Source organism: Oryctolagus cuniculus, chromosome 21, assembly GCF_964237555.1.
Source record: "Oryctolagus cuniculus chromosome 21, mOryCun1.1, whole genome shotgun sequence".
Classification (NCBI taxonomy): Eukaryota; Metazoa; Chordata; class Mammalia; order Lagomorpha; family Leporidae; genus Oryctolagus; species Oryctolagus cuniculus.
This window is the reverse complement of record NC_091452.1, coordinates 6,640,271-6,651,531: the sequence shown is the minus strand read 5'-3', so window position 1 is coordinate 6,651,531 and position 11,261 is coordinate 6,640,271. Positions and strand designations below refer to the sequence as shown.

General features: G+C 45.7%; 1 protein-coding gene across 3 annotated transcripts in view; it reads left to right on the top strand.

Moving 5' to 3' along the window:
* Positions 1 to 2: 2 nt before the first annotated feature.
* Positions 3 to 11,261, top strand: part of KNTC1 (kinetochore associated 1) — a 93,481-nt gene continuing 82,222 nt past the window's right edge. For 2 of the 3 annotated variants that reach the window (XM_008250528.4, XM_008250529.4), the window contains exons 1-4: positions 3 to 140; positions 3,529 to 3,699; positions 7,794 to 7,914; positions 10,740 to 10,855. In XM_008250528.4, the coding sequence (XP_008248750.2) occupies positions 3,571 to 3,699; positions 7,794 to 7,914; positions 10,740 to 10,855 (366 nt within the window). In that variant the 5' untranslated portion in view covers positions 3 to 140; positions 3,529 to 3,570. Of the gene's footprint in view, positions 141 to 3,528; positions 3,700 to 7,793; positions 7,915 to 10,739; positions 10,856 to 11,261 lie in introns of those variants that run through there. The other variant, XM_051837743.2, reaches the window with a different exon arrangement.

Below are 11,261 nucleotides of genomic sequence, written 5' to 3'. Positions count from 1 at the left end.
ACCGTAGCGGGGGTTGGGTTTCCTCTTCTCCCGCCAATTTAAACTGGCGGGATGGAGCCTGAGGAGGTTAGGGGCTGTTGTATGAGTGAGGAAGGGCACTGAAATAGTTGCGCGCTCCTCTTTAGTTCCGTCAGCTTCAGGTGAGGATGGGGAGCGTCCTTCTCGGCGGAGGTGTGGGTGGGCTCCGGCCGAAGCGGCAGCGGCGTCAGCCCGTGTGGAGGCACTTTCTCTGGGCGCTGGCGAGAGAGGCCGGAGTCGGGGGTGGGTGGCTGCCGCGGTGTCCAGCTGAGAGCCTTTGCGTGTGCGGGCCTCGCCGACCTGTCCGACTCGCCCGCCGCCCCGGCGTGGTCGCAACGCGTCCACCGAACCATGGCTTCGTCTAGTTGAGTGTCCTCCCTCCCCGCGCCGAGAACGGAACCGGGCGCGAAGCCGAGATTTCGTGAGGCCCCGCCTCGCCTGTCCCGCACAGCTTTCGGCCCCTGGCCCGGGGCCTGCGTGGCGGTGCCCCTGCACTGCCTGTCACCCTCTTCCCTTGCCAGACACGGCCCGAAGCGACCCCTCCCGCCCTCCGTCTGCGCATTAAAAACCATTACTACTGTAATTATTTGTGCACTTAATTTTTTTGTAACTTTAAAACATTTTAAAGAGATCTCTCATCCGCTAGTGCACCCCCAAATGCCGGCAATTTCTTCTCCTTTTTTTTGGTAGGGAGGCAGCGTACGGTTAAGTCAGGCATGGATTCGAGTCTCCGTTCGCGTTAGTGTTTTCGGCCGGTTATTTCATCCCTGAGCCGTGTTCCTCGTTTTAAAACGGGTTGTGCAGGTGAAGGGAATAAAGCGTGTGGGCTCTCGCGCTCGCCCTTCTTCCCGTCCTGTCCACCAGAATTCTTAGTGCCGAGACGTTTCTGTCCTGGTCACAGCCGGGTTCCCAGGCCTGGAAGAGAGCACAGCACGCGGTCAGCTAGACACTGGTGACCAGTGAGTGACGCGTGTGGCAAAAGGCGACCCCTAAGCGTTCACTACAGCTTACTCCTCTGTTGTTGTTTTGTTTTTTTTTTTTTCCCTTCTGTCTTCATTTTGTCCCGTTCCTGTCCAAAGAGCCGCTGAACCTGTTCTGACTTGTTTAATGTCTGGACCTTGGCTTATGCTCTCAGCTAAGAACACTTCTCTTGTGTTTAAATATTTTTTTTTTATTTTTATTTATTTGACAGGCAGAGTGGACAGTGAGAGAGAGAGAAAGGTCTTTCTTTGCCGTTGGTTCACCCTCCAATGGCCGCCGCGGCCGGCACACTGCAGCCGGTGCACCGCGCTGATCCGATGGCAGGAGCCAGGTGCTCCTCCTGGTCTCCCATGGGGTGCAGGGCCCAAGCACCTGGGCCATCCTCCACTGCACTCCCTGGCCCCAGCAGAGAGCTGGCCTGGAAGAGGGGCAACCGGGACAGAATCCGGCGCCCCGACCGGGACTAGAACCCGGTGTGCCGGCGCCGCAAGGCAGAGGATTAGCCTAGTGAGCCGCGGCGCCGGCCTTCTCTTGTGTTTAAAAAGCCTCTGTTGCCTCAGATTCCCAGCCCGGATGCTACCTGCTTCCACCCGCAATGAATTAAACTTTTGAGTCTTTGCCATGGACTAAGTGTTGTCCTGTGAGCATATAAAATGGCCACAGTCTTGCTGTTTCATAGATGAGAATTGATGAACAGGAAGATGTTTCTTGCCCGAGGGCAGACACTGTAAAAGACACCCAATCAAAAGTGGCTCCTTCCGTCTGTGGTGTTTTCCATAGATTTAGAACATAATTCTGTTCTAAACCTTCTCAACACTTGTAATCATTTGGAGGCTGTTCCCCAGCAGTCTTGACCCAGCGGTGGTTTTTCATCCTAGTCTCTGCCCCCCCCCCCCCCCCACCTCAGATAATAGGAACTGGGGAAATCTTTGCTAGCGGAATGGTTCAGTGACTCTGCTGAGGTTTTACGTGTAGTTTTTGGTCCATTCAAAAGCCTGATCCACTTTTTTTTTTTTTTTTTTAATAAGAATTGCTTATTTATTTGAGGCAGAGGTCTTCCATCTGCTGGTTCACTCGCCAATTGGCTGCAATGGCCAGAGCTGTGCCCATCTGAAGCCAGGAGCCAGAAGCTTCTTCCAGGTCTCCCACATGGGTACAGGGGCCCAAGGACTTGGGCCATCTTGTACTGCTTTCCCAGGCCATCAGCAGTGAGCTGGATTGGAAGTGGAGCAGTCAGGATTTGATCCGGCGCCCATATGGGATGCCTGCACTGCAGGCGGTGGGCTTTACCCACCATGCCACAGTGTCGGCCCCAGCCTGATCTACTTTTTTTCCTTCTCCCCTCATCATTTTTATCCCCTCATTCATTATTGTGTAATGATGCTATCAAAACATTAGTGAACATTGTTCTTAGTTCATCTAGAATCTCAAAGATACCAAAAACTGTTGAACTGGAGGCCAGTGTTGTGCAGTGGGCTGGCATCCCATATGGGTGCTGGTTCGAGTCCCAGTGGCTCCAGTTCCAGTCCAGCTCCCTGATAACGTGCCTGGGAAAACATCAGAAGGTGGCCCAAGTTCTTGGACTCCTGCACCCGTGTAGGAGACCCAATTGGAGTGCTAGCTTGCTTTCAGCCTGGCCCAGCGCTGGCTGTTGTAGCCATTCGGGGTTTTTAACCCGGCACATGGAAGATCTCTCACTGTCTCTTCCTGACTCTAACTCTGTCTTTCAAGTGAATAAATAAATTGTAGAAAACAAGCAAACACTCTCTATGTATGAAATACATAAAATTTGTTCCCTTTATGTACATACAGAAAAGTTGAACTTTAGAGCATATGCTTTTTTTTCCCCAAAGATTGCTTGATTGATTGATTTGAAAGTCAGAGTTACACAGAGAGAGGAGAGGCAGAGAGGGAGAGGTCTTCTGTCTTCCTTCTTCCATCTGCTGATTGACTCCCCAGGTGGCTGCAACGGCTGTAGCTGGGCCGATCTGCAGCCAGGAGCTTCCTCTGGGTCTCCCACATGGTTGCAGGGGCCCAAGGACCTGAGCTGCCATCTACTGCTTTCTCAGGCCATAGCAGAGAGCTGGATTGGAAGTGGAGCAGTTGGGACTTGAACTGCCACCCACATGGAATGCTGGCATTGCAGGTGGTGGCTTTACCTGCTATAGCACAGCACAGGCCCCAGAGCCTATGCTTTTTATTGTTACTCTAGTTAAAGTTTCATTTCAAATGAAAATTTGGTATAATTTCAAGCTATTGAGCAAACAGAGTACATTGGTAAAATAGGAATTGTTGGTTTGTGTGTTGTATGTAATTCAATATGTTTTTATCTCTCTATAATCATAATTTAATTCCATTTGTTTTATTGGCTCAAGGGGTCTACTGACCACAGAAGTAATATGAAGACAACTCCTTATGTGTTGATATTAGTTTTTGTGATTTTGTTTTTTGAGTAACCCTTTTTATTTTCCAAGGAATTGAGTTCTATGCGACAAGATAATTTGGTCTCTAATTTTACATGTTGTCCAGGAGAGACAGTGCTTCCCGACCAAGGAAGACAATCTCAGAAACATGTGGAATGATATTGAACTGCTGACAAGTGATGATACAGGAAATGGGTACCTAACTGTGGGTTCAAGAAAAGAACATGGAACTGCTTTATATCAAGTAGATTTGCTAGTCAAGATCTCCTCTGAAAAGGTAATAATTATGACACTGTTTCAGCCACACGGTTTTTACTGAGTGCTAGTTGTCTTTGTAGCCTCTGGTTAGTGCTTTGTAAATGAATCAAAGTTCAGTCAGATTGCTGGAAATTTCCATGTAAATTGGCATCCTTTGAGGATCAGTTTTTTGTTTGTTTTTTTAAAGGTTTATTTGTTTATATCAAAGGCAGAGTTAGAAGGACAGAGAGAGGGAGAGATTGTCCATCTGCTGATTAACTCCTCAAATGGCCACAACTGCTGAAGCCAGGAACCTGGAGCTTCTTCCGGGTCTCCTACATGAATGCAGAGGCTGAAGCACTTGGGCCATCTTCTGCTGCTTTTGCAGGCGCATTAGCAGGGAGCTGGATAGGAAGTGGAGCATCCAGGACTCAAACTGGTGCCTATATGGGGTGCTGGCACTGCATGCTGCAACTTAACCCGCTGTGCCACAGTGGGAACCTCAGGATCAGTCTGTCTGTCTTATTTAAAAGATTTATTTATTTATTTGAAAGTCAGAGTTACAAAGAGAGAGGAGAGGCAGAGAGAGAGAGAGAGAGAGGTCTTCCATCCGATGGTTCACTCCCCAAACGGCTGCAACGGCCGGAGCTGCGCCGATCAGGAGCCAAGAGCTTCTTCCGGGTCTCCCACACTGTGCAGGGGCCCAAGCACTTGGGCCATCTTCTACTGCTTTCCCAGTAGAGAGCTGGATTGGAAGTAGAACAGCCAGGACTTGAACCTGCACCCATATGGGAGGCCGGCATCACAGGCAGTGGCGGCTTTACCTGCTAAGCCACAGTGCCAGACCCCTGATAGGGTTTTAAAAATAGAAATTGGGCCTGTGCTGTGGCGTAGTTTGAAAGGCCGCCACCTGCAGTGCTGGCATCCCATGTGGGCGCCAGTTAAAGTACCAGCTGCTCCTTTTCTGACCCAGCTCTGTGCTATGGCCTGGGAAAGCAATAGAAGATCGCCTAAGTCCTTGGGCTCTACACCTGTGTGGGAAGACCTGAAGGAAGCTCCTGGCTCCTGGCTTCAGATCAGCTCAGCTCTGGCCGTTGTGTCATTGGGGGAGTGAACCAGGGGAACGGAAGACCTCTCTCTCTCTCTCTCTCTCTGTCTGTAACTCTTTCAAATAAATTTTAAAAAGTAAAATAATTCTTTAAAAAAAAGAAATTATTCCTTTATGGAGTGTTAAACTTGCATCCATTGAACTATATGACTTTAGCCTACCATACATAAATCACATGACATATAAATACTATTTTATTAGTAGTATGGATATTTGACATTGAATTGCTTATGTTAAAGACAAAAATGTAAAGTATGCCACAAGTACTTTAATGAGAAAATGGCTTTTCGTTATTTTTTAATACTACCAGGAGCCTTAATATGTGGACCCCACCTGACCTCTAAGGGCTCCTGTGGGAAAATATTAGTGCATGTCTTGACTTCGAATTAAGTTAAGAACTAAAATTCTGTGTTATTAGCTTGGGGAACATACCCATCAACTTATTTTTGAACGTCTATGTTTGAAGCCCTGTGCTAGGCATACATTTAGAACATCTTTTAGGATCTTAAAATTAGGCAGAGCAATAAGATATTTTTTTAAAATGTATTTATTTGGAAGGTAGAGTAACAGAGATTTTCCATCCTCTGTATCACTGTGGTCTTGACAACTGGGGCTGGGTCAGGCTAAAGCTGGGAGCCCAGAACTCCATCGAGGCTCCCATGTGCATAATAGAGACTCAAATATTTGAGCCATCATCCACTCCTTTCCAAGTGTGTTAGCAGGAAGCTGGATCAGAAACAGAGCAGCTGGGACACAAACTGGCAAGTCTCTATGGGATGTAGGTGTCCAAACTGGCAGCTTAGCTGCTGTACTGCATGCCACGGTAAGAGATATGGAGCTGTGCAAGTCAGTGTATGCCAATTGAATGGTACAGCTACTGACTGCTGTAGCAACTCGGAGGTTGGAGATCTCGCATGGGCAGTGGGACTACCCTTGTCTCGGGCTTTCATCAAAGGAGAAGAAAGTCTAAGTGCAGGGAACAGCATGAGCAGATCCCTAGGGGATAGAGTGCAGTTACTTTACAGTGCTTTGGTCTAACTTTTCACTTCTTGAAGAAGCAGGTGAAAAGAGTAGAACAATGATCAGAATGCGGTAGAGTATTCAGGAATTACACGTGGATTAATGAAATAGGCATAAGATGTAGCAGCAGGGACCTGAACCAGCACCCAGATGGGATGCTGGCATCGCAGGTGGTAGTTTTATCCACTACGCCACAATGCAGGCCTGTTTTGTAACTTTTTATTTAGTTGATTCATCTAGTTGATGGGCAGAGAGAGCTCTTTTGCATCTGCTAGTTCATTCCAGAAGTGCATTTGATGACTAGGGCTGAGCCAAGGCTGAAGCCAGGGGCTGGGAACCTCATCCATGTCTTTCACATGGGTGTCAGGGACCCAGCTGCTTGAGCCATCACCTGTTATCTCCCAGGGTGCGCATGAGCAGGAAGGTGGAGTAGGCACACAGAGGCAGGTATCGAACCTAGGCAGTGTGGTATGGAATGTGGGTGTCTTCACCACTAAGCCAAATGCCCACCCCCCCCCCCATTATGTTTTTTAAAACGTTGACTTAGTTGCTAATATTGAAAAATGAGAAGTGGGAGGGCCACTGTTATGGAGAAAGGGTTAGGCCACTGTTTGTAACGCTAGCATCCCACATCAGAACGCCAGTTTGAGTCCTACCTACTCCACTTCCTATCCAGCTTCCTGCTAATGCACTTGGGAAGGCAGCAGAAGATGGTACAAGTACCTAGGCCCCTGCTACCCATGGATGGAGTTCCTGGTCCAGACCTGACTGTTGGGACAGACAATCTCTCTATCCCTGTCTTTCCCTCTCGTTCTGCCTTGCAAATAAATCTTCAAAAAAAAAAAAAAAAAAAAAAATCAAGGGTGGGTATTGTGACACAGCAGGTTAAGTCCATGCGTGGATACCTGCATTCCATATCAGAATACCTGGTTTGAGTTCTGACTACTGTGTGCTTCTGATCCAGCTTCCTGCTAATGCACCTGAGAGGCTGCAGATGATGGCCAAGTTGCTGGGTCCCTGCCAACCATGTGGGAGACCCAGATGGATTTGCTGACTCCCATCTTTGGCCCCTGGCTATTACGGTCATTTGGGGAGTGAACCAGTAGGTCAGAGATTTCTGTCTTTCCCTCTGCCTTCCAAATAAATAAATACATCTATCTTAAAAAATAAGATAAAACTCACACATTTTACATAAAGATTCAGCTTTTCCTGACAAATTAGAAGGGTGGTCGTGTCAGTGTGTTTCCTTGGGCTGGTGTTACAGATCCTGCTCTCTTTGATTTCTCTGGGGACATTTCTCCTCCACCTCATAGTTCACCAGGGTGCTGCTTGCTAGCACGTCCGTGACACTGAGACTTTAGGCTGGTCTTGTTCATTTACATATTATTATTATTATTTTATTTATTTGACAGATAGAGTTATAGACAGAGAAAGAGACAGAGAGAAAGGTCTTCCTTCCATTGGTTCAACCCCTAAATGGCCGCTATGGCCGGCCCTGCTCCCATCCGAAGCCAGGAGCCAGGTGCTCCTTCCTGGTCTCCCATGCTGGTGCAGGCGCTCAAGCACTTGGGCCATCCTCCACTGCCCTCCCGGGCCACAGCAGAGAGCTGGACTGGAAGAGGAGCAACCAGGACTAGAACCCAGCACCCATATGGGATGCCGGCACCGCAGGCGGAGGATTAGCCAAGTGAGCCACAGCGCTGGCCCCTCATTTACTTATTAACATCTGGTTCCTATAGCTCAAATATGGCCCTTAGGAAGCAAGGATATGTGCATGGAAGTCTTTTGCCCTTTCCAATCCATCCCAGACTCTTTCCCGGCTTAGGATCCTGGAGAGATTTAAGATATGTCATGTAAAGAAAAACTTGATAATTACACTGAAAGGAAAAAGGTCTGTCAAGTCAAGTTTTAAAATTTGGTGTTTGGGACTGTGATACTATTGATAACAGTTGGTAAACTTGTATAAAATGCTTTAATTTCAGTTATGTTCCCCCCTCTCTCCCCAGGCTTCATTGAATCCAAAGATACAAGCGTGCAGCTTAAGTGATGGGTTTATTATTGTGGCAGACCAATCAGTGATACTGCTTGACAATATCTGTCGATCCCTTCAATTGCATCTTATATTTGGTGAGTCTGGTGTCATGAAATGAAATAAATTAGAAATCAACTATATCTTACTACCAAATTATGCTGTATTACCTTTTCTTTTCTCTGTTGTTCCTAAGAATCAAAATTAGACTAATTTCAAGAAAAAAGTTCTTTTTTTATGTTGGGCTCTAGACTCAAAGGATACTAAGATGAACGATCCTTTCTTTCAGTATGTCCAAGGAGAAACCTGTAAGTAGAGCAATAATACAGTTACTTGCAAGGTTTTTGAGTTAGAATTCTGAACATTTGAGCCCACTTGTCTTCAGGTTCCTCAATCTTGTATATAAATTAAATATCGATACATATTGAATACTTGTAGAATGTATAGCACTGTAAAAATCTTTTGAAATACTTAGTAACTATTTCTTCAGTGATTAAAGGGTTTGCTTTAAGTCCATATAGACCTGGACTTAAGTGTGAATTAAGAAAATCAGTGATTGTGCTGAAATTAGCTTTCTCATAATGTGTTGTGTGTGTTTTTTGTTTGTTTTTTTTTTTTTTTTTTTTTTTTTTTAAGATTTACTTTATTGGGGCTGGCACTGTGGCGTGATGGGTAAAGCCACCACCAGCAGTGTCAGCATCCCATATGGATGCTGATTTGAGTTCTGGCTGCTCTACTTCCGATACAGCTCTCTGCTGTGGCCTGGGAGAGCAGTAGAACGTGGCCTAAGTCCTTAAGTCCCTGCACCCAGTCTGAAGAAGCTCCTGGCTTCATATCTGCCCAGCTCCAGCTGTGGCATCCAATTGGAGAGTGAAGCAGCAGATGGAAGCTCGCTCTCACTCTCTCTCTCTCTCTTTCTCTCTCTCTCTCTGCCTGCCTCTGCCTCTCTGTAACTCTGCTTTCAAATAGTAAATCTTTTTTTTTTTTTTTTTTTTTTTTTTTTTTGACATGCAGAGTGGACAGTGAGAGAGAGAGAGACAGAGAGAAAGGTCTTCCTTTGCCGTTGGTTCACCCTCCAATGGCCGCCATGGCCGGCGCGCTGCGGCCGGCGCACCACGCTGATCCGACGGCAGGAGCCGGGTACTTATCCTGGTCTCCCTTGGGGTGCAGGGCCCAAGTACTTGGGCCATCCTCCACTGCACTCCCTGGCCACAGCAGAGAGCTGGCCTGGAAGAGGGGCAACCGGGACAGAATCCGGCGCCCCCACTGGGACTAGAACCCGGTGTGCCGGCGCTGCAAGGCGGAGGATTAGCCTAGTGAGCCACGGCGCTGGCCGTCAAATAGTAAATCTTTAAAGTAAATCTTCATTTAAAAAATTAAAAAAATTTTTTTAAAATTTATTTGAAAGGCAGAGTTACAGAGAGAGGGAGGGAGACAGAAAACGAGGTCTTCCATCCGCTGATTCACTCACCAATGGCTTCATCGGCTAGGGATAGGCTGATCAGGAGCTAGGAGTTCCATTTGAGTCTCCCACATGGGTTGCAGGGGCCCAAGCACTTGGGCCATTCTCCACTGTTTCCTAGGCATGTTAGAAGTAAGCTGGATTGGAAGTGGAGCAGCCAGGACAACTGGTGCCCATATGGGATACTGTTAGCGCTGATGGGGGTTAACCCGTTATGCCACCACACTGGCCCCATTTCAACATATTTTTTTTAAGATTCCTCAAGTGCATGGATTTCAATATTTTTCACCAAAATAAGTACCTTTTAGTTACATTTTCCACAAACTTTTTGAAGTGTACTTTTGTTAGTGTAAGAACAGCTAGAAAGGAATCAGGTGTACATTTGAGAACTTGGTCTTGAGCACAGTATGGAAGCAAGAAATGCACATTTTGTGGAATTTTAATGTATCCACACTGATCGATCTGCAAGATTCAGTTTTCATCTATGAAGTAGTGGACAGTTGTAACCTATAGTGGTTCTGTGTCACGGTGGTTGTTTAATGATTTCAGCTCACGAGCTGGTTATATGTGATTGCTTTTGTCTCAGTCTTTCCCCTCTCTGCGTCCATTTCAGTCACTGGTTTTCTGGCCAGTGCATAAATGCAGATGTTACCCTGCTTGAGCTGTGTGTACTTCAGGGAACGTTCTTCCTCTTGATCCCCGCAGTTAACTTCCTCAATCCTTCAAGTCGTCTCTGAGCACCTTAATCAATATTGCAAAATATGTGGTACTTTGGTGTTTTCTGGCCCTGTTCTCCTTTTTTTTTTTTTTTTGCAGAATATTTATCACCTACTTGCACATTTTATATTGGTTTATTATGCTAAGTGCTTATCATCTGTTTTTGGAGCTTGAGCTCCATGATGATGAGAATTTTTGTTACCACGCTCAGCTACACCTAAAAGGCCTTTCTCAGAGCTTATTGTGTAAATGCCTGGTGAAATATTTGCTGACTTGAATACAAGTCAGTAGACTTCTTCTTCTTTTTTTTTTTTTTTAAGATTTATTTATTTGAAAGAGTTTCAGAGAGAGCTTGCTCTCATCTTCTGGTTCATTCCCTAAATGGCTGCAATGGGTAGGGCTGGGCGGATCAGGAGCCAAGAGCTTCACCCAGGTCTCCTACATGGGTGCAGGGGCCCAAGTACCTGGGCCATCATCTTCCACTGCCTTCCCAGGCATATTAGCACGAGCTGGATCAGAAGTGGAGTAGCTGAGATTTGAACTGGTGCTCATTGTAAGCAGCAGCTCTAACTGTTGTGCCACAGTGCTGCCTCAGTAGCATTCTTTTTCACTTTTATCATGATTTTTTTGAGATACTTAGAAGCAGCTTAAATCATTGGCTTTCTAAAGCCAAAGGTTGTTTTGTTTTTGTATTGGAAATAAATGTTTTCAAAGGAAGTTTGTAATTTTATTTGAAATTTTCAGATACTGAAGTGGATGTAGTTGGTCTATGTCAAGAAGGTAAATTTCTTTTGGTTGGGGAGAGAAGTGGCAACTTACATCTTATTCATGTGACATCAAAGCAAACATTACTCACCAATGTAAGTACTTGGTATATTTTTCATTTTCATTATCTAAATCCTAAATAATCTGATAGACAACTACAACACTAGCAAATCATTGTGTTTTAAATTAAAGAATAATGTTTCTTTATGCTGTTTAGAAATCATGCTTTAAAAACATGGAATAAATGCAGAAATGAAAAATGAAGCTTTGGAAGTATTTGGATTGCTTGTCCAAAACAGGTTTCCATTTTAAATCTCAAATATTGGGATAGAGGCAGAATTATTGCTAATGATATTTGATAACTCTAGGCTTTAAAGTATATATTTTTTTAAAGATTTATTTTATTTATTTGGAAGGTAGAGTTACAGAGAGAGGTAGAGACAGAGAGAGAACTCTTCCATCTGCTGGTTCACTTCCCAAATGGCCTCAACAGCCAGTGCT